Source organism: Xenopus tropicalis, chromosome 7, assembly GCF_000004195.4.
Source record: "Xenopus tropicalis strain Nigerian chromosome 7, UCB_Xtro_10.0, whole genome shotgun sequence".
In the NCBI taxonomy this organism is placed as follows: Eukaryota; Metazoa; Chordata; class Amphibia; order Anura; family Pipidae; genus Xenopus; species Xenopus tropicalis.
Genome location: NC_030683.2, coordinates 37,777,047 through 37,799,860, shown reverse-complemented (window position 1 = coordinate 37,799,860; position 22,814 = coordinate 37,777,047). Strand labels below are relative to the sequence as shown.

The 22,814-nt window shown below is 39.5% G+C and overlaps 1 protein-coding gene across 4 annotated transcripts in view; it reads right to left on the bottom strand.

Moving 5' to 3' along the window:
* The window catches only part of slc22a15.2 (solute carrier family 22, member 15, gene 2), a 130,204-nt gene extending 116,054 nt beyond the window's left edge, over nucleotides 1–14,150 (bottom strand). Inside the window, exon 1 of one of the 4 annotated variants that reach the window (XM_031905155.1) lies at nucleotides 13,876–14,150. In XM_031905155.1, coding sequence (XP_031761015.1) covers nucleotides 13,876–13,959 — 84 coding nt within the window. In that variant the 5' untranslated portion in view covers nucleotides 13,960–14,150. 4 annotated transcript variants of the gene reach the window in all.
* Between the last annotated feature and the right edge of the window lie 8,664 nt (nucleotides 14,151–22,814).

Genomic DNA, 22,814 nt, shown 5'->3' with positions numbered 1-22,814 from the left:
ATTAAAAAAAAAACCAAAAAACTTTTGTCTTTCTTTCCAGATTGGACTGGATATGCTCTAATTCAATAAATGTAAATAAGCAAGGAAAAGATATGAGGTTCTGGACTTCAAATATTTAAAAAAGAATATAGAGTGGTTTTGTTTGTGCGGGTTTTAAAAAAAGGCCTTAGCCCAACAGCGTCAGGTATTCTTTCTGTATTAAAGGGGACATATCACTCTAAGAAATAATTCCAAATCCTTTTCTATCATATTAGTTCAACAAAATAAACTTTACTTACACTACATAAATTATTTAATTTCTTCCCCCTTCAGTCTTGCAATTTACAGTCACAGCAAGCAGGCAAAGTTAAAAGTAACTGTAATTAAAAATCTGAACTGACAATCACATATTGGCTGCCCATAAATACATTTATAACAGGTATGGATGATTTTATTAAAAAAAGAATTTGGGTTTTGTGTTTAATTTTTAAAAGACTTTTATTATACATATTTTAATGTGTGGGTGACAGGTCTTCTTTAAGTTACTTCCCCTCACTTTAGGCTAAAGGAGTTTTTGGGTGATTCAGGGGGAGGTAGCAGTGACTAACAATCTGAGAGAATGCGACTAACAAGGGCTAAAATTACTTTATATTTTTTTAGAGAAATTCTTGATATATGGTGCCTGATTTTTTATTTTTCTACAATGGAGTTCTTCTAGCTAGATAACTGTTACATCATGCTATAAGGTTGCCATAGCAACTGCTTTGGTGCCTTGTGTTTACTGGAATATTTTCTGTGTTACTCTTGCATGACATCTTGATAAATGTTACACACTTTTTTTTTAAAATATATAAGATTGTAAAACCCTAACATGATTTAAAATGTGTGGAAACTGGTTACCGATAGCCATTAGGGGATGCTGGGAGTTGTACTAAATTTTAGAAGCTCCTGAAAAGACATTCCCCTTCCCGTTTGTTTCCTAACACTGTTCTTTCCAAACTTACAAAAGTAAATTTTGAATTTCATCTGGGGACATAAGCGACACAGAGTAGGTTTGAAGACCTTGTCATCAGCCAAAGACCATGGAGGCTTAGCAGTTCCTGTACATATTTATCATTATTTTCTGGCCGCCCAAACATAATATGTTCTGGGATGGTTATCCCCAAGCCCACTGACTAAATGGGAGGAAATTGAGAGAACACAAACCTCCATACCAACCCGGCCTATAGGATGTGGTTGCTAACAATGCCACACATGGGCAAGTAGTACCTCTCCCCCACTGTACACACACACAGTCTTACTATACGGAGGAAAGTCCTAAAACGAACAGAATGTAATCTGAGGCAGTCTCCTTTGATTCCTTTCACTCATAACCCCAAATTTATACCAAGCCAAGACCTATTAACACACAATATTCTGAATATAGTAAACCTGACGGTTATAGGTTTGGTTTAATCATAAGAACATGTCCTTAATACCCTATCATGAGTTCCCCAAAGACCCTCAGCAGGTATTTGAATACAGTGAATATACAGCAGAACTCCAACAGGTACATGACTCATTGGAATAATGGGAGGAAGATGTCCAAGTGTGTAGTACTGAATGATGCCATACACAAAATATTTCTTGGACGGTACCACACACTATCCTTGCTCTCTTGGGTGTTCCCAGCCTCGGCTTCAGCAAACTGCTGGAGATGCACGTTAGATACAGGCCCCCTACTCCATATGTTCAGTCCTGCCCTAGGTTAAATCCCTTTTAGAATACAGCATTGGGTAAGGAGTGTGGCATTTATAGATATCCTGTAGGATAAACCCATGTAAATGGGACAAAGCCCATATAAATGGACTTTTCTAGGAGCCTTAAGGAATTTCTTCCCAGAATCCTGTTATGACATTTGCATACGTATGAGGCGGTCTCCTCAATCCCTTTAGCTTGTTCGTGTATCCCCACTCCTGGCTCTACCTAAGCTGATCAGAAAACCCTGCGCTACACTGATGAGCCCCAAAAAGGGCGAAACCGGTCTGTAGTTGGGAATCTGATCAGCTATTATCCTGGCTTCTGCTTTAAACCCAGTGGGTGAGCTTTAGCCTATAGGATAAACCCATGTAAATGGGACAAAGCCCATGTAAATGGACTTTTCTAGGAGCCTTAAGGAATTTCTTCCCAGAATCCTGTTATGACATTTAGATATCCTGTGGAACCCAGTGATCTGTGCCTTAGGAGCTGAAATACCTAGCATCCACAATGTCACAAATACCTAACATCCACAATGCAGCTCATTTGCAACAACATACTTACAGCAGATAGGGGGGCAATGGCAGTGTGGAAGGCTATGATACCTACCATGCAAAAAGAATTTCTAGACCGGATATGTTATATCTGTAGAATGGAACACCTTACTACCCTTGAACGATATTGTGACTTAATAAAGTGTGGATGAACTGGGATTATGCCAATAGGATAAATGTACCAGTTATGTGTGTAAATAATGATACTCCAGTCTGGAGACTGGAAGGAGGAGTGGCCCTGAATTTAGAGAGATACCTTAACAGAAATGTGATCCAGACAATATGATTTACGATTTTACCTAATGAAAGGGGTGACATTTATGCAATGTATCTCTTTATTGTTCCTAAATATTATCTGTATTTTTTCTTTAGGATGTACTGTTAAAACATTAAAACCCAATAAAAAGCTATTTAAAAAAAAACAAAAAAAAACCACTGTTCTTTTCATCATAATATCAAAGAATATATGTTCTGTTTTCTATTAATGTTCCCTAAAATTTACAAAAATAATTATAGAAACAAATAGAAATGCAAATATGCAAAGGAATATTCGGTGCATGCAGCTCCACACATATGCAAATGTGGTCATTTGGCCCTAAAGGAGAAGTAAAACTTAAAAACAAACAGCTTGTCACCTGTCACATAAGTTAATACCATACCACAGGGCTGATTATTACATTCTGATGCAGAATGCAATGATTTCTGAGCTATCATTAAATGTCATTCTGAATTAATTACTATTCAGCCTTGTATTGTGAATTTTATATATGCAGTGTAGGAGTTGTTCTGTCAGCTAAGGTAACTGATAGCAGAGAATAGGATGGGGGGAGCTACTGGGGCACAGATATTTACTGCTCAGGGGCTATGGTTACATTGGGCTGATACAGAACGCCAAAACATAACGTACAGCATTTCTACCCTACTTATTTAAGCTTTTGTTCTCTTCTAAAGGGTAACTAACCCCTAACATGAGATAGGAGCAAAAATGTTATTGAACTTACTGCACCATCCTAGTTGTAGCACCTCCACTCTTGTGGAGAAGCTAAACTTATAGGGGTCATCGCAAATTATTAAACAGGAAATGAGGTTTGCCTATCACAGAAGCTGAAGTTACAGGGCTGCTAATTATATTTTGATGTTAACTGGACGTTTTCTGAGCTGCAATGTAATGAGTATCTGAATTAATTACTAATCAGTTAAAAGCTTTGCTCCGGTTCTCATAACCCTCAGCAACCCATCAGATGTTATCTTCTGAAAAGGTGACCAGAAAATGCTACTTGTGGGTTGCTGTTACAGGTAAAGGATCCGTTATCCGGAAACCTGTTATCCTGAAAGCTCTGAATTACACAAAGTCCTTCTCCCATAGACTCCATTATAAGCAAGTAATTCTAATTTTTAAAAATGATTTCCTTTTTGTCTGTAATAATAAAACAGTACCTTGTGCTTTATCCCAACTAAGATATAATTAATCTTTATTGGAAGGAAAACAATCCTATTTGGTTTCTTTAATGTTTTAATAATCTTTTAGTAGACTTGAGGTATGGAGAGCCAAATTATGGAAAGATCCCTTATCTAGAACACCCCAGTTCCTGAGCATTCTGGATAATGGGTCCCATACCTGAACTAGACCTAGTTTCTACTTAATGATTTTACCTACAAGGCTGCTGTGTGGGTTACTGCATAAGAAATCAATTCCTTCCTGAAGCGAGAAAAGTACAACTTTCTGATCAAATTCTGAGGATTTTCAAAATATGTATATACAGGGACCTATTATCCAGAATACTCGGGACCTGAGGTTTTCTAGATAAGGGGTCTTTCAGTAATTTGAATATCTATACCTTATGTTTACTAAAAAAATCATTTAAACATTAAATGAACTTGAAAGGATTGTTTTGCTTCCAATAAGAATTAATTATACTATTACATTATTATCCAAGTTGGAATCAAGCACAAAGTACCATTTTATTATTACAGACGAAAAGAACATTTCTTTCTTTTTTTAAAAAATCTGAATTATTAGATTAAAATGGAGACTATGGGAGATGGTCTTCCTGTAATTCAGAGCTTTCTGGAAAATGGATTTCCAGATAATGGATCCCACACCTCTACTTTTAATTTAATGAAGAATAAATAATTACAGCACTTGTGATAGTGTTTTTACAGTTTATCTATACTGTGAAACTGCTTTCTTTGGATGTATTTCTTTGCACTCCAAAAGATCCATGCCAAATATATGACTTTAGTAATAAGGCTAAATGCATAATAAGGTACAGAGGCTCAATGCTGAAGTGTTCCAGATCCAACACAGTTTTCCTTTGCTTGCTATTTTAAGTATAAGGCAAACAGGAGGAGTCTTTGAAAGCTGCTCTTTTCTACAACAAGGGAACTTTATCACCAATGTCATTATTATTTTGAATAGAGCTCTTCTTCTTTGCAACCTGGGAAATCAAAACAGCGGCCACACTAACAAATGTAATTATGACATCTTTCAAAACAGGCTGAATGCCCAGGAAATGCATCAATACAAAATAAATCTTGGAGTTCAGTTTAAAGTAAATTAAAAAAAGAAATAAAATGATATATACATTTTTCATGCAAGATAAAGGCTTTCATGGAAATTGATTCAAAACCTCACAAAATCAATATGATTTTTTTAACCCTCCTACTAGAGCTGTGTTCAGAAAAGTGCCAACAGGGGTGACTGCCCCACATGTTGTGAGGCCCGCAATGCAGCAATGCCGTGTAGGTGGTAGCAAGTATAGGGCAAAATAAGCCATTTGTTACTGTTTCTGAGTATAGGTACAGGACCTGTTTGCCAGAATTATCAGGAGTGCTTCTGGATAAGGGATCTTTCTGTAATTTGGATCGTCATACCTTAATTTTACTAAAAAATTTTTTAAATAAACCCAATAGGATTATTTCAATAAGGATTAATTATTTCATAGTTAGGATCAAGTAAAAGGCACCATTTTATTATGACAGAGAACAGGAAGTCATTTTCAAACATCTGAATTAATTAATTAAAATGGATTTTATGGGAGATGGCTTTCCCTTAATTAGAAGCTTTCTGGATAACTATACAATGTGTAAGCCTGCATCCAAGTACTCTGTAATGTGGGTGATTGTTTGCAGGGTACAGGCACCTTAATTAAAAAACAATGAATCTTTGCCCAATTACTGTTTGTATTATGCTTCTAAGTTTGGTTTTAGGGATGTACTACTAAAGATTTGCCTTCAAATTTGATACTCAAATATGGCTAAAGCTCATTATTAGGAAGAAGGTCACTCTTCTGTTTGGGGTTTTTTTTCGGGGTTTTTTTTTTCCAGCTTGTCCCATCAGATTTTTTATTTTATTTTATTTTTTTACAGGAAGTTATCAGTACCACTTTAAGCACTTTTTTTTTTAGCATTTATTTTTATACCTTGGTTCTACTAGTAAAGACAACTCATTATTTTTTTTATCACTTAATTAAGGTGGCCAAATATGGGTAGATTTAAACTATCGATTTGGCCCCTTCAGACTAAGGTGTCCATACACGCTAAGATCTGCTCGCTTGGGCAATATCAGGCTAATTTGGTTGTTTGGCCCCAGAGCCATCGAATTAGAATGACAGGTCTGTACCCGTCGGTTTTGGGACTGCATCAATGAGCCGATGTGGTCCCCTATTACGACTAATTTTCAAACCTGCCCGATCGAGATCTGCCCGATTTCAGGTCAGACTTCGGTCAGGTAGGCCCGTTGTTAGTGCAGATATCGTCAGCTAGAATCAGCCCGTGTATGGCCACCTTTAGGTGGCACCTAATATGTCCATGTATAGGGCCTGCTTGACCATTACCTGGCTGAAAATCCCATTTGGGCAATGACTGCATCTACTTGTTGATACGGTGGCTTTGTTGTAATAAATTTGTTTGACCCACAAGGTGCGCAAATCGGGGAAAGATCCTGCTTGCTGATATTTTACTGTGGCCAGCTTTACTCACTGGTTATTTACTAGGAAGCAGCTTCAGCATGCATGTGACATTGTAGGTTGAAGACATAGAATAAACTATGGAACCACGAAGAAGTTGCCAAACTGATCCAAGGCACGGTCACATGGGCCAAGGTACAGAAGAGGATAATGAATATTGCAGTACTTTACAGGCAGAGATTTTATATGTATCACTCCTTTACAACATGCAAAAACATACTCTTTCCTGCACTGAATTGTTTTCAGATGAATTAGCAACAAAGACCTATAGAGGATATAATCAGAGCTTTCCAAGCTTATCTCAATCCCCAGCATCCAACTCTGATCAAAAAACAGAAACACTGGGGGGATATATTGATCAGGCCATTACACTGGCATTATCAGTGGAACTCACAATGGCATTTGTAGGTATAATGAATACGTTTTATAGAAAAATGTGGATTGCTTGCCAGCTGCAAAAGAGTGAGAAATCCAGTGAAAGAAATGTCAATTCTATATAAATAAAAAGATAATAATTTTTGCCATTCAGTCCATTCAAGTAGAAGTGGTAATATTGCTAAAACAAGATGCCCAACAAGGAAGGAATTTCTCCAGCAGTTGTCATGTAACGCTGTAACACCCCAGGATTATATGCTCCCTATGGCTAAAATGGCACCTGTTAAGATGTATCACTACTTGAAAATAGTTACAATTCTTACTTTCTTATTTTTTTTTTTTAATACATGTTATTCTAAATAATGCTAGCATTTAAACATTGGTAATAATAATATAAAGTAAGAGCTGCTTCCCATCTCGAGAAGAAAAACAGATACTTTTGACACAAAAACCCTAATGTCTCACTACATGTATTGGATCCAGAAAACCATTATCCAGAAAGCTCAGAATTACAGAAAGGCCATCTCCCATAGACTCCATACCATAGACCATAGAATGTTAATCAAATAAATCCAGTTTTTAAAAAAGATTTCCTTTTTCCGATACAGGTATGGGATCTGTTATCCAGAAATCAGTTATCCAGAAATCTCCAAATTACGGAAAGCCTGTCTTCCATAGACTCCATTTTAATCAAATAAATCCAGTTTTTAAAAATGATTTCCTTTTCTTTGTAATAATAAAACAGTACCTTGTGTTTGATCCCAACTAAGATATAATTAATACTTATAGTATGCAAAACAATCCTATTTAGGTATGGAGGTCCGAATTAAAGAAAGATCCCTTATGCACAGCATTCTGGATAACAGGTCCCATACATGTACATTACATAACGGTCACAAGGCCGTCAATTCTGTACTGTACATCATCTTTATATTTGTATTTTGAGCCTATATTTCTGTTGGTCAAACCACAAATATCTTATTTCTCACCATTAAAGAAAGTACTAGTAAATACTAGCAGAATACTCAAGTCTTAGCTGTAGGTCATGGGATATATTGGTTAAATGTTAAAAAACAAAAAAAAACCCTTTCTTCCATTTCCATCTTCCAGAGTGCCAGAGTTTTAAAGGAACAGTAACACCAAAAAATGAAAGAGCTTTCAAGTAATAAAAATATAATGCACTGTTGCCCTGCACTGGTAAAACGGATGTGTTTGCTACAGTAACCCTAATATAATTTATATAATAAGCTGCTGTGTAGTCACGGGGGCAGCCATTCAAGATGGAAAAAAGGAGAAAAGGCACAGGTTACATAGCAGATAACAGACAAGTTCTGTAGAATACAATAGTGTTTTATATGTTATCTGCTATGTGCCTGTGCCTTTTCTCCTTTGAATGGCTGCCTCCATGGCTACATAGCAGCTTATTTATATAAATTATAGTAGACTTTCTGACGTAAACACACAACTTTTACCGGTGCAGGGCAGCAGCACATTATATTTTAGTTACTTTTATACACTTTCATTTTTTGGTGTTACTGTTCCTTTAAGCAGGAGCACAATCACTTAAACCCCACCTGTCATTAATGTGTGGATTTATAGGGAGAGCTTCTGCTTTTTAAATGCATACTTTGGTATACAGACAAGGCAACACAAGCCAGACCAGTATGACTCTTGCACACAATTTGGCCAGGCTCACAAGGCCATACAGCAGTGATACAAACTTTATTTAATGTTAACCTTTTGCATTTCCACACATGGTTGTAATATAACAGGATCTCCTAAGCAAGGTCTCATTTGAAATGAGTTGGCTAGTCCCAAGGCAATGTAACAGGCAATTATAAGCAACATTTAGCATACAGCCACAGCAATCACTAAACAGTGCCAACTATAAAGTGCCTTGAAAAGAACAAACTACCCACACAATCCCAAGGCTCAGTATGTTATGATAAACACAAGCCAAACAGTTTATGGCTGCCAAACAGGGATATGGAACACTTGTCAGTCAGTGGCAGCATTAAGCAGTCCCTACAGCACTTGTTCTGTCAGGCAGAGAACCCAAGTCATCAGGCCAGCAGACAACATCCACACAGTGCCAATCCCACTTTTAACAATCTCCAAAGTTCTGATAGGCTGTTCAGTTATTCCAGGCATGCTCCTTAATTAAGGGTTTGAATTGCTGAGCAGCTTGCCAGTGCATTGTTTCCATTACTGGCACTGTATGTATACAAATATCTGAGACCCTGTAAAGCAGACAGTAGGATGGCTGCAAATTAACCCATATAATTCATGAGTCTCCCACTTGAATACTTTGACTACTTTACTGCTAAGAGAAACAGCAAAAACAGCTGCTGTGCAGACAGTTATCAATAAGATTATAGCAGTGAAGATATGTTGCTGGTATGTATTCGGGAAGGCTTAATTATTAACAAATATTCTCACCGCTGCATACCCTCTGATACAGCTAAACAGAGTCTAGTATTCTACTGGTGAACTGTGCCACTACACAAGCTGGGAATGTTAAATGCAGCGGCACCCATCTTAAAGGAGAACTCCAGCTTCCAAACCAGAATTTGTTAAAGAGCCACTACCCATAGAAACTGGTAATATACCTATCACTGTAATTTGTTCCTTCAAAAAGTATGAATAAATACCATTTTATATGCTAATTTTTAGCTGCAAAACAGTTCTTCTCTTTCTGCCTCATTTGAAATCTGCAGTAGCAGAGATTAAAACATTGATTTACAACTTCTTCACAGCTTACAGACAGTATGCAGGAACTACATAACCCACAATGCATTGCACTGTGATGTTTCTTTCCTTAGTGACACCATGTGTGCATGGGATTATAGGATTTGGAGGATGCAGGCAGGAAGGACAGTTGACTACTGTTACACTTTTTGAGTCTCAAAGTAGTCAGCCAGATCAGCAGGAGAACAGGGGGCCAGGCTTAGATAACTGTTCCAAACCATATTATTACATTATAAATTATGAACTAATTTTAAATTAATGTACATTGCAAAGTTGCTTGAAATTATGTTTACTTTTCAAAAACCTGTTGTGTTTGGGCGGAGTTCCCATTTAATTCTGTGACTTTTCCAGGCTTTGCTGTGAACATTTATTTTCTCATTTCTTAAAACACACATTGTTAATTTTTTATCAGGCTGCTATTTGATAAGGTTTTTATGAATGATTCTGCCTGGCATATTCAGCTGTTTACCAGAATAAGGCTAACGCTACACATAAATCCAAAACAAGTGGTATATAGAACATATACCAAAACTCAGCGCTCTTGGTGGAATGTCTTGTACAAAATCTTCAGTGCAGTGAAGGTGTTCGAATATGCAGCTCCCTCTTAGACAACCCCTTTGATTGGGTCTCAAAACAGCCTTGCTGTTGTAGGGGATCAGAGAACCTTGTCCCCTGTTTCTCAGTCTGTGACCTCATCCAGCCTAGCTACAGACTGGGGAGGGATCCGATTGGCTGGATGCCCCAGTGCACGTCTGGGAGAGGTGTGCCTAAGTTTTGGAGCCAAAAGTCTAGGGGCGGGCCCAGCAGTTTATAAAGGGAGCCCCTGCTGTTGTTTGCCAATACAGAGAGAGAGAGAGCCAGAGTGAGCAGTCAGTACAACGTGTGGTGTGTTCAGACTTGAAAGAATAAAAGTCTGCTGGGCTGCCAGGGAGCAGCCAAGTCCTCTGTGGAACTCTCTGTGGGTGTCCCCTGGAGTAAACAGGTATTGCCCGTTTGCCTGATACATGGGAGCAGCCACCACTTTCAACAAGGAAGGTACTCTGGGGCAGGTATCGGTACCTGGGGGGATTTAAGAGCTCTTGGGGAAGGGACTGAACTGATTTAAGGGTTGGGGTCTAGACGGATCCAAGTTGGGGCTGGGCAATTACAGAGACTGTGCCAGCAGTGGATAGCCCACACAAGTTCCTCAGGACAGGAGTATCAGTCATCCCTAAAGCTGTTCTACTTTCTATTTCAAAAGTTATATAAAGTTTGATATTGCTGCAAACCGTGTGTGATTATTTCCTAGTGGAAATCCCCCTGAGGTGTGTTCCTCAGTGTCCACTAGGTGGAGGCACTGCGCTGTTTCCCAGTTCCCAGTATCTATATTTCACTGAGAACACACATTTCCTGTATATACAGCCCAATATTAAGTGAATGTGCCAAGAAAGGTTTACACTGTTTTTTCTCCAAATTGTGAGTAGTCTGCACTGTGCAGCTATTGTTCTAAAATAAACGTTATCACACTATTCCTTGTTCTCTTTTTCTGGTACATCCTATTGAGGATTCTGGCTACACCAACAATCAAATTGCAACGTTTTTTATTATGGCCTGTATCCATTGATATCTCGTGAGCATAGATTACGTCTGCACAAGTGGGTGTTGATAAACTGTGCACACATCACACCACCGTTACGTTTGCTTTTACAATCTGCACTATATGTGTTTTTTGTTTGTATTTTCCATGCGCTTCCAACATTGCATCCGTACATAATGCTACACATGGCATTTATCAGCTGCATTTTAGAAAGTTCCCTGGACAGCATAATTACGAAGGGATACTAGCTCATTTCAGCCAGACCTTTTTCTTTACTTTCTCATACTCCCTCATACTCCATTGTGATGATCAGTAGATTTGCATTTCCCATAGTGCTGAGCATCTCCACCTTGGTAAAGAAATACGCAACTGTGACATTAAGTAAAAAGCTTTCAGCATGGCTTGTCTCACATTGCTTGGCATCTTATGCCCATATGTCCAGCACTGCTTGAATTATGCTCATTTTTGACAAAAAAATATATAAATGAGGGGAACTATCTAGGTAACAAATGTCAAAATGATTTAGCAATCGTCTGCAAGAGACTCTATTGGGCTTATTTATCAATTTTCATTTTTGTGAACTGGAGAGTTTTTTTCTAATTCAAATAAACTTGCATTTTTAAAAACATTTACTTAATTATTAATAAGAAAAACTCAAATACCTTGAATTTAAGTTTTCAAACTCAAAAAAAACTTTGGAAATCTCAAATTGAAAATATGGCTTGACTTTGCCTAGGACAATTCCCATTGACAAGCTTTTAGATGCCAAAGTTTTACATTTGAGGTTTTTGACTTAATAAATATCAGCCATCAGACTTTTTTTAACCATAATTCGAATTTTGAGAGTTTAAGCACAAAAAAAACTTGAATCATGGACAAAATTCAAATTTGAATACTGATAAATCACTCCTTATTCGGCTCTGCTACTGCAGAGAGCGCAATTGCGCCTGCACCCCCTCTGGCGCTGTAAAGGTAAGAGCAGGGGGGTCGAGGGGGTGCAGCATCGCAGGAGCCGCCTCAGGGGCCAGAGATTAGCCAGAACCAGTAAAACTGGAGCATGGGTTGGCCTCTCTTTTTGGGCTGACCTCTGCTCTGTGCACCTGCACTGAGGTTGAAGCTGTGCATGTCAGTGTAGATTCGGAAGGTGCGGAAGGGAGCGGATCGGCTGCTCTCTGCCCACCTAAAATATGCAGGCTGAGAGCAGTGGAGCCAGTGCTTTGTGTGCCCCTGGCCCTTATGCCAGTGGGAGAACAGCACCAGCCCAGAGTACCTGCAGCGCTTGCTTCTTCCTTCTTCACCGCGCGCGCATGCGCAGTAGAGAGAAAAGCTGAACTTTAACAGAGAAGTCGGCTTTTCCACTCTACTGCGCATGCGCCTGACTCAAATGTCAAGGCTTAACGAAGGCGGAAGTGCATCACCCCAGGTGCCCCGGGCTGGTGCGGTTTTCTCCTAACAGGGGCACCAGCCCGGGGTACAAGGTAAGCGATTCAAGTCACTTGGGGGTGCTTAACATTTTAGCACCCCCAAGTGACTTAGCCTTTCCTTCCCCTTTAAAGACCTGAAATTTGTTTTCTTTGTGGCCACTGGTAACTCTGGGGGCACTGCTATCTAGGGCGAGTTGGCAGAAGCTCCCCTGCATAGCCCTTAGCCTAAATGTATTTTTGTTCTTGTAGCAAATATTAACTGATAAAGAAAAAAGCAGTTTAGTTTTTATCAATTTTCTTCCCTAAATAAACAGTGACGACCTCAATGCCAGCCTTTTGCACACAAGAGCTACATCACGTTAGGCAAATATTTGACCTATTTTATGGCTGTTGCTGTTTCAGAAGGTATTAGAGGTATAAAATATGTATTTACTCATTCACTTAAACTGATTAGTTCATCTACATTAACATCAGAACCACCCAATATAAATATTGTAAGAATAGTTAAAGGGCATGTGAACCCAAAAATAAAAGTTTGCCTAATGAAAGAACATTGAATTCTAAGCAACTTCACACATATGTCTCAAAATCTTAAGTAGTTTAAGAGTTATCTGAAAATGTAGAAGCAATTAAAAGCAATATTTTTTCTTTCTGCCATGCTGGTCTCTTTCTGAATAAGGGACATTTTTAAACACTGGACAATTTTGCACCTAGGTAGTAGCTGGCAAAAATAAGGCTGATCAGTGATTGGCTGCTGTGGGTTACTGCCCAGATGCAAATTTGTTCAGTGTTTATAAATGAGCTCTATAACAGCAGAACCCTTAAGGTGGCCACACACGTGGCGATCTGACGATGTTTCGTGCGACCATCGGTCGCACAAAACATCGTCAGATCCGCCACACACCGTTCAGGGCTGAAACAGCAGAAAAGGAGGTAGAAACAATAGATTTCTACCTCCTTCTGCCGATTCAGCCCTGACGGCAGATTTTGGTCAGGCGCCTTCTATGGCGCCCGATCAAAATTTTCTAACCTGGCCGATCGGCGAGTCGTCCGATATCAGTCGACATGCCGACATGCCATACACGCACCAAATATCGTATCAGAACGAGTAGAGAAGAGACCAGAAGAAGACAGCTACTACTTTTAATAATAAGTACAAGCGCAATTTTAAAACACGCAATATGGTAAAATTACTTAAAATAATATCTTTTCTCATGCAAAATTTTTAGGTTCACATTCCTTTTAATGACGGTGCCTTTAAGATAGCAAACAACACCTGACTTGCTCCTTTTAACACTAGTAAACTATAACCCACCAGATGCAAATGGAGTGCACTTCGGGACGACTACAGCTATTTAGGAATTTAGTAAATAAGCCTAGTGCTTTAGTCCCATTAGCAATAACTGGCATTAGTTTGCTCTAGCGCCACCTCTGGAGACGACAGAACCTACAGCTCAGATAATTTAACATATGGTAAATATCCGAGTTGAGAATTTCACACCTTTCATACCGACCTGGAGCAGCGTCAGGAATGCAGTCAGCCGCTTCTGACAGCAGCCGAATTCCCCTATATACAGGAAAGCTTCATCAAGGTCCATTTGCCGCCCACCTCAGTCCTAAGCGGGTAGTGACGCAACACGTGGCATAGCAAAACCATAAAGCTTACGCCATAGGATCATCTGTAACCACTCTTAGCAAAAATGCAAGTTACTATAGGAATGCGTTCCAAGCCTCGGTTTGACAACTAACCGGTTCCAGCTTTGCCTCTGACAGTACAGAGGGTTCGGATCACGCCTTCTGTATCTGCGGGCGATTTCATTGGTGCGTAAAAAAAAGAGGCGGAGTTTAGCAACAAGTTGGTTTCTGGTTTTATTTGTACCGCGCAAGATGTTTGTATTATGTTAGTGCTGATACTGATATGTGACTGCCAACATGTTATTTTCTAGGTTCACTAAATTTTGGCTTTGTGTTACGTTGGGTTTTAATATCATATATACCAACAAGGAACAGCGGCTCTCCAATCCAGCGATTGTGCTAATTTTGTTTATTGTTTCTAGGGATGCTGGCTCTTCCTCAGGTGCTCTTTGTTACTTTTTGGTGTATGATATTTTACCCTGGACTCCAGGGCAATGGAGTTTGCAGATCTGGTCACCGTTTTAAGCATTGGAATTTTTTATACAAGGTTGGGAGGTATCTTTAGTCAATTACATTGAGTTTTACGTTTACTGTATATAAATTGATGTGAGCAGGATTAATAATAAGAAGAAACCAAAGTACATTTTATTTTTTTCAATCAGTCCAGTGACATAGGGATGCAGTGAAGCTTAATAGCCAATGCCACATAAAATACAGTTGTGTCATGTAGCTTACCTTGCAGGTACTAATAGGCATGCTTCTTGCTGTTTAAGTTGGAGTAAAAAAAATTCCAGGCTTCCTATATTTTTGCTTTTTTTCTCCATTTAATAATGTTGGCATCAAGCATAATTTTTACCGGTAATAAAAATTACTAGAAGGTGGCAACCCCAGCCACAGACCTTATGCTGCCCTCCACTTCCCCTGCACTTATCTATCCTATCTAAAACATTTTCAAAAAGTAAACTTTATAAGGGTAACTACATACCCCCCAACCATCCCGCTTTTTGCGGGACTGTCCCGGATTTAATAGCGCATCCCGCTGTCCCGGATAGTTTAAGGAATGTCCCGCATTTCCGGGACAGCGGGATGCGCTGACTCGTTCTTGTGCGGCTCTGCTTCGTTTTTGGCTGCGACAGGCCCTTTTATAAGGTTGCGCCTGACGTCACACGTACGCACCGGGCGCAACCTTATAAAAGGGCCTGTCACCGCCTCAGAAGAAGCAGAGCCGGAGCGGCGGCGGTGGTGGTCAGTCAACGGGGGCTACTGTCAACGGGGGCAATTGGGGGCACTGTGTATGGGGGCTACTGTCAACGGGGGCAATTGGGGGCTCTGTGTATGGGGGCTACTGTCAACAGGGGCAATTGGGGGCTCTGTCTATGGGGGCTACTGTCAACGGGGGCAATTGGGGGCTCTGTCTATGGGGGCACTGTGTATGGGGGGTACTGTCAACGGGGGCAATTGGGGACACTGTGTATGGGGGCTACTTTCTATAGGGGCAATTGGGGGCACTGTATGGGGGCTACTGTCTGTGGGGCAATTGGGGGCACTGTGGGGGAGTAAAACTGGTACATAGTTTTTCCTTAGCTAGTACAGTATGAAGGTATAACACATTTTGCGTCTGATCCTGCCATTTGAACTATATAAAAGGAATATTTTTTGGGGAAAAAATGGGGTGTGGCAATTAGGGCGTGGCTACAAAAGTGGGTGTGGCCAAAAATTTGCTGCGCTACGCGCACTAAATCTTTTTGTCCCTCTTTTTATTTTTCAAATGTTGGGAGGTATGTAACTATTTGCAGCCCACATTAAGGTGCCACCTGAGGCAGGATTCTCAGCTTACCTCGTGGCAGAAGTGTCCCTGGATACCAGTGGTATGCTTCCCCTTTACCCTGGTTTTCCAGCAGGCAGTATATGGTACATGCATTCCTTCTCCTTACAATAACATTAATGCTAGTACTTATGTAGGGACCCATAGGGTTAACATGCCGCTATGGCTTTAAACCCTACAACTTTGTAGTCTATGCTGTTACTGGGCAAAGACCCATGTATCAGTTTATAGTTTTGCATATGTGCCTTATTGGTTAACAGGGAGACCACTACCTTGGCACTCTGATATAGTGCTTAGCAGGGGTGTGGGTCTTCCTCTTTGGCTGCATTTGCTGACCCAGGTGGAAGTTCCACTGAGCCTGGGATCAACAGGGCCCCAGTAAAGTGAGTACCCTAGAGGCTGCATCTAGCTTTAGTGAAGTCGCGGAACAGGGACCCCGTGAATGAGGAATAGTAAGTGTCAGGATAATTTATAAGAACACTTTCTAGGAAAGTGAGATAATGTGTCTCATACCACATGGCACTTATTCCCTGTGCATTTATATATATTTATTGTATGTATTTATTTATTATAACACTTGTCCTCCCTGTATGTAATGTTGTAAGATTGTACAGCGCTGCATACGCTTGTGGCACTTTATAAATAAAGTTATACATACATACAATGAGATTAGTTAGAAAGAGCAGTTTCAGCTCCAACCAGGAGAAATTAGCTGGATGTATTCTTCCCTACAGGCACTGTTGCCTTAGAGCAGGACATGGTTAAGACGCAGGTATCAGGTCAGTTCCTATCCCTGATCCATAGTCGGCTGTGAGGGATCCTTGGCTGCTGAGGGACACCCTGAGGATACAGATACTTGGCCAGGCTACTCTCCACAGGAAGGCCATGCTGGTTACCATGCTGCTTACCTTCCTTATCCTCGGCTGAGGTGGGCTATACGGACGGACACCATATTTTTCAACCTTTTGTGCAATTGTCTGATATCTCCTCTGTATTGCTATAACCCTGTGGATCATTGTCTTGGACAATAAACAAGTTATGATCTGGTTTACAACAAAGAACCTTCTGGCACCCATTCTTTCATTTGCTTGCACACAGCGTAAGTGAGTTGTAGGTGTACTACACCCCAATGATATTTTGACTTGGCGAAAGACCATCTGATGTGTAGAGTCATATGTACTCCATGCTCTAAAGCCATTCTAGCTGGTGTTGCCTGTTTTACAGCCAAATAGGGGTTACACTTATATGAATACACTAATGCTAATACGAACATTTTTCTGAGACAAACATTAATAATAGCAAACTAGAGCCTAAGTTTGCTTGTGTAAATGCAGGGCTGTGGTTGCTAGGTAGTATGATTTTTTAACAGAATTTGCTGGTTAGTAATTTGCTTCTGCATCAAAACAGCTGTGATATTGGTAAATATGGGTATGTATTTACACCTCTCAGTTGCATGCCATTTCCTATGCTCTATAGATTGCCACACAGGGTAAGATCGGCTTGCTTTGGGAGGCCGCCAAGCAAGCAGATCTACCTATATTTCCAACTATGGGTGGGCGACATTGGGCTAATTCGGTTATTCGGTTCTAGGCGCCGTCAGTTCCAATGGAAAAGCAAACCCGCCCAATCGGGATCTGAACAATTCCAGGCCAGATGTCAGTCGGGGAGGCCCATATACAGGTATATAAGCTACTGAATCGGTCTAAAGGGCCAATATCGGCCCGTGTATGGCAACCTTTAGTCAGGTGTAAAGTTTAGGGCTCCCCTGTACATCTGTGCACTAAACCTTGAACATAGCACCACTATAATATTAACAGGCATATTTATGCTAGGTACAAAGCAGTTTGGGTGCAATTGCTTTGTCCAGAGTTAATTTAATAACATAGATGCTAAATTGTACCAGTGCAGATACCAATAGCAATAAGCTTGACCCTGAAATGTTTTAGATCTGTAATTAAGAGAAGCAGCACTAGCACTTGCTCTTCAATCCACTAGATTCCCCACAAAACATCCCCACACAACAACCATTCCTTTTTACAGTGGGTGTTTCAAGGGGCAATGAAAATGCCTTCTTAGTTTAAAGAAGGGGTTTTTTTAAGTCCTCTGGCTCAGGAGGTATGTACTGAAGAGATATTAACAGGCTTCTAGAGGAAGCACAGGATGGTAGCTAGTTCACTGTACACAGTAGATGCATCACTACACCCTGGCCTCTTAAAAATAAAATATCCTGGTGCTGAGATCGACACCCCTCAAATGTATTAGGCTAACACAACAAGGCAAATTGGGGGGAGGGGGGGTGTATGATTTCCATTCATTTTATTGTGTCATTTATGTGCAGATTATACAATAGCAAGTCAGCTACCTGCATGAAATTGCTCTGAGCAGCTAGTTCATGATATAGGTAATGACTTGGCCTTAATGAAATTTCAAGGCCGTATAGAGGGAATGTGAGTAATTTATTTTCAACATTCCTCTTCCAATTTTTACAGAGGGCAGGAGCCTGCCAGGTATAGAGAGTCCAGAAACAGAAAGCTGAATGTCTATCAGCCTAACTCAGGTACTGTAATTATCACATGACAAAGCCTTAACCCCTGGATCGCTGGCGTAAAATGTAAATATCCACGAATGTTTTCTCTCTTTATAACTGTATAACATGTTGGCTCTGTTACAATTCCCATTTCAGTAGTTATGCAGCCTATAAAAAATGCATTATGTCCTTAATTAAGTGGATTCCCTCTAATGTGGAGCTGTAGACATTTCTTGTATAATACTGTGTTTCTAAAAGCCTTTATTTATAGGAGAATGTTTGAAAAAAATGCAGGTATAGATTCAGACAATGTGTCAATGAATCAGTGGAAATAATAAAGCCTTTAATTAGTGGCTTTTAACAAAAGAGAAAAGATAACATTTCTCACTCACCCATAAACCATGCTACATGCAATTCACATGTAATATACATCCACAGGTCTAAGGCATAGTAAAAAGAAGGTGATGGTAAGACAGACGAGTTTGGGCCTTGTTCACTGGTGGCAGTGATGGGATCATTTCTTAAGAAGATGTGTCCAGAGAGGCAAATAGACTGTATGAGTGAGTATAAGTGAAACACTGATCAAGTGGAAGCTTTAAAGTAATCATTGCAAACTTAATTACAGATGCAACATGAGTCCCATGACAATATAGAAACACAAGGCCAATGATGACTTATAATATTCTCATATTTTTCAACAGGGGATATTTCACTTATTATAACACAAGTTTCAGTTAGGCATGTGACAGAATGACATCACTAAGAAATAAATATGAGGTTTTATTCAGTCCAGCGTTTCAGTTCCTGACAAAAGTTCCATTCAGGAACTGAAACGTTGGACTGAATAAAACCTCATATTTATTTCTTTCACTTTACGATTCCTGTGTGAAAATTCCTGCGAGTGCCGTCACTTTCTGTTTATATATATATATATATATATATATACAGTGGCTTGCAAAAGTATTCGGCCCCCTTGAACTTTTCCACATTTTGTCACATTACAGCCACAAACATGAATCAATTTTATTGGAATTCCACGTGAAAGACCAATACAAAGTGGTGTACACGTGAGAAGTGGAAGGAAAATCATACATGATTCCAAACATTTTTTACAAATAAATAACTGCAAAGTGGGGTGTGCGTAATTATTCAGCCCCCTTTGGTCTGAGTGCAGTCAGTTGCCCATAGACATTGCCTGATGAGTGCTAATGACTAAATAGAGTGCACCTGTGTGTAATCTAATGTCAGTACAAATACAGCTGCTCTGTGACAGCCTCAGAGGTTGTCTTAGAGAATATTGGGAGCAACAACACCATGAAGTCCAAAGAACACACCAGACAGGTCAGGGTTAAAGTTATTGAGAAATTTAAAGCAGGCTTAGGCTACAAAAAAATTTCCAAAGCCTTGAACATCCCACGGAGCACTGTTCAAGCGATCATTCAGAAATGGAAGGAGTATGGCACAACTGTAAACCTACCAAGACAAGGCTGTCCCCCTAAACTCACAGGCCGACAAGGAGAGCGCTGATCAGAAATGCAGCCAAGAGGCCCATGGTGACTCTGGGGGAGCTGCATAGATCTACAGCTCAGGTGGGGGAATCTGTCCATAGGACAACTATTAGTCGTGCACTGCACAAAGTTGGCCTTTATGGAAGAGTGGCAAGAAGAAAGCTATTGTTAACAGAAAACCATAAGAAGTCCCGTTTGCAGTTTGCCACAAGCCATGTGGGGGACACAGCAAACATGTGGAAGAAGGTGCTCTGGTCAGATGAGACCAAAATTGAACTTTTTGGCCAAAATGCAAAACGCTATGTGTGGCGGAAAACTAACACTGCACATCACTCTGAACACACCATCCCCATTGTCAAATATGGTGGTGGCAGCATCATGCTCTGGGGGTGCTTCTCTTCAGCAGGGACAGGGAAGCTGGTCAGAGTTGATGGGAAGATGGATGGAGCCAAATACAGGGCAATCTTGGAAGAAAACCTCTTGGAGTCTGCAAAAGACTTGAGACTGGGGCGGAGGTTCACCTTCCAGCAGGACAACGACCCTAAACATAAAGCCAGGGCAACAATGGAGTGGTTTAAAACAAAACATATTCATGTGTTAGAATGGCCCAGTCAAAGTCCAGATCTAAATCCAATCGAGAATCTGTGGCAAGATCTGAAAACTGCTGTTCACAAACGCTGTCCATCTAATCTGACTGAGCTGGAGCTGTTTTGCAAAGAAGAATGGGCAAGGATTTCAGTCTCTAGATGTGCTGGTAGAGACATACCCTAAAAGACTGGCAGCTGTAATTGTAGCAAAAGGTGGTTCTACAAAGTATTGACTCAGGGGGCTGAATAATTACACACACCCCACTTTGCAGTTATTTATTTGTAAAAAATGTTTGGAATCATGTATGTTTTTTGTTCCACTTCTCACGTGTACACCACTTTGTATTGGTCTTTCACGTGGAATTCCAATAAAATTGATTCATGTTTGTGGCTGTAATGTGACAAAATGTGGAAAAGTTCAAGGGGGCCGAATACTTTTGCAAGCCACTGTATATATATATATATATATATATATATATATATATATACACATATACACAAGAGCCATTAATATTCTGTGAACTATATGCTTATATATGGTGCTTAGTAATGTCATTTAATGACACTGCCAAAACCTGCCGTTTTTTCCTCCGCAATATTCCCAAGATACGCCCCTTTCCTTCACAAGTAACTACTAAAACACTAATCCATGCCCTTATCCTTTCCCGCTTAGATTACTGCAATCTCCTACTAACCGGCCTCCCAGACTCCCACCTCTGTCCCCTGCAATATATTGTATTTATTTATTATCACACTTGTCTTCCTTGTGTGTAATTTTGTAAGATTGTACAGTACAGTTATACATACATACATACATATATATATAATATATATATATATATATATATATATAATTGCATGATAAATCAATGGTAAGTGTAAACAAAGTAGTGAGAATTTTTGTTGGAGGATTTTCTTGCATAAGCTGGGCCACTTATGCTCTTTCCACTAGAGAAGTTATAAATCATATAGGAGTTGTTATTTTTTTTTTTGACAGATGCCAAGCCTCCCAAAATCCATATTATTATCAGTCTATGCCCTACAGGGCATAATGTTGCTTGTCTTCATCCCTGATCATGCTTTAATCCTTAATAATATGATGGAGGATGCTGCAAATTGTAGACCAGAAGCATATGACTGGTGCAAGAAGGCTTATTTCCATTTTAAGGAAAAAATAAAATAGTACTTTACTTTTATAGGAACTATGTATATGACACTATTATTCTTCTTTATACCTAAAAATTATAGTGTATTAGCATTATGAATTTGTGCATATTAGCTTTCCTGGCTAGGTCCTTGACTATTTCTATTCTATTCTATAGGTAGAATCAGATGGCCAGAAACCCACACTGTTGGAAACATGGAGGCTTATATATATCCCTCTTAATAGCTGCAGGCCATCTGAAATAGATGTGATGATCATTCCTTTTAAAAATGGAGAAAAAGTCAGTTCAGTTAAATACTGTATTTATATTGATTGTATATAACAATCAGCAACAGACTGAATCATTAAGCCATGAAGAATGTATAGTTTATGGTTATCCAGATTAACAGGGATGATCTGACATAAGGACGCTTAGGAAAAATATGTTGCGCACAATGGTGCTTAAATCTTGTTAATCCTTCTTATAGTTCATTTGAAAGAAATGCTGTAAAAAATTAACTTAACGTGAAGCCACACATATACATAGTTTTTTTTTTTTTAATTTGACATCTTACTGTATTTAAAATATTCAGGGGCTGAACAGCGGTGCTAAATTGTCTCACTGCAGCTACCCACTTCCACCAGATCTTTGCTTTCATTTTCATCCAAAGCAGCCTTATAAAAAGTCATTATTGATTGGTCACTGTGGGTTACTGTACTGGTGCAATTTCTCACATGTGTTAGTTGGCCCCTCAGTATTTATCCTCTGCCTTTGTGAAGGTTTCAAGTTGTCAGTCTGATCTTAATAAAATAGGAGAGAAATGGATTGGACAGATATGGATGGTAGGAGCAAAATATATTTGAAGAACAGGAATGGAATAATAGTGCAGCAGAATGGGCTGTTTTAAAAGGTGGGTAGCATTAGGACAAATGATAGAACACAGTATAATGAAAATGAATTTACCGAGTGCAAATGTCTAAACTAGCTTGATTGTATTCGTGTTTCCATCTCATGCTCCTTGCTTTAGTGTAATCCTATAACAAAAACATTCTGTTCACATATGACATCTACAGGCTGCTTTAGGTTAGTGCTGTTCCAAGATCATTGCAGTATTTCAGCAAAGACAACAGGCTTATCTAGTCAAGTTCTTTAACCAATTAATTGATGGGGATTGTAAAAAGTATAGTCTTGGTATAAAAGTGCAGGCATATCAATGCCGTAGATTT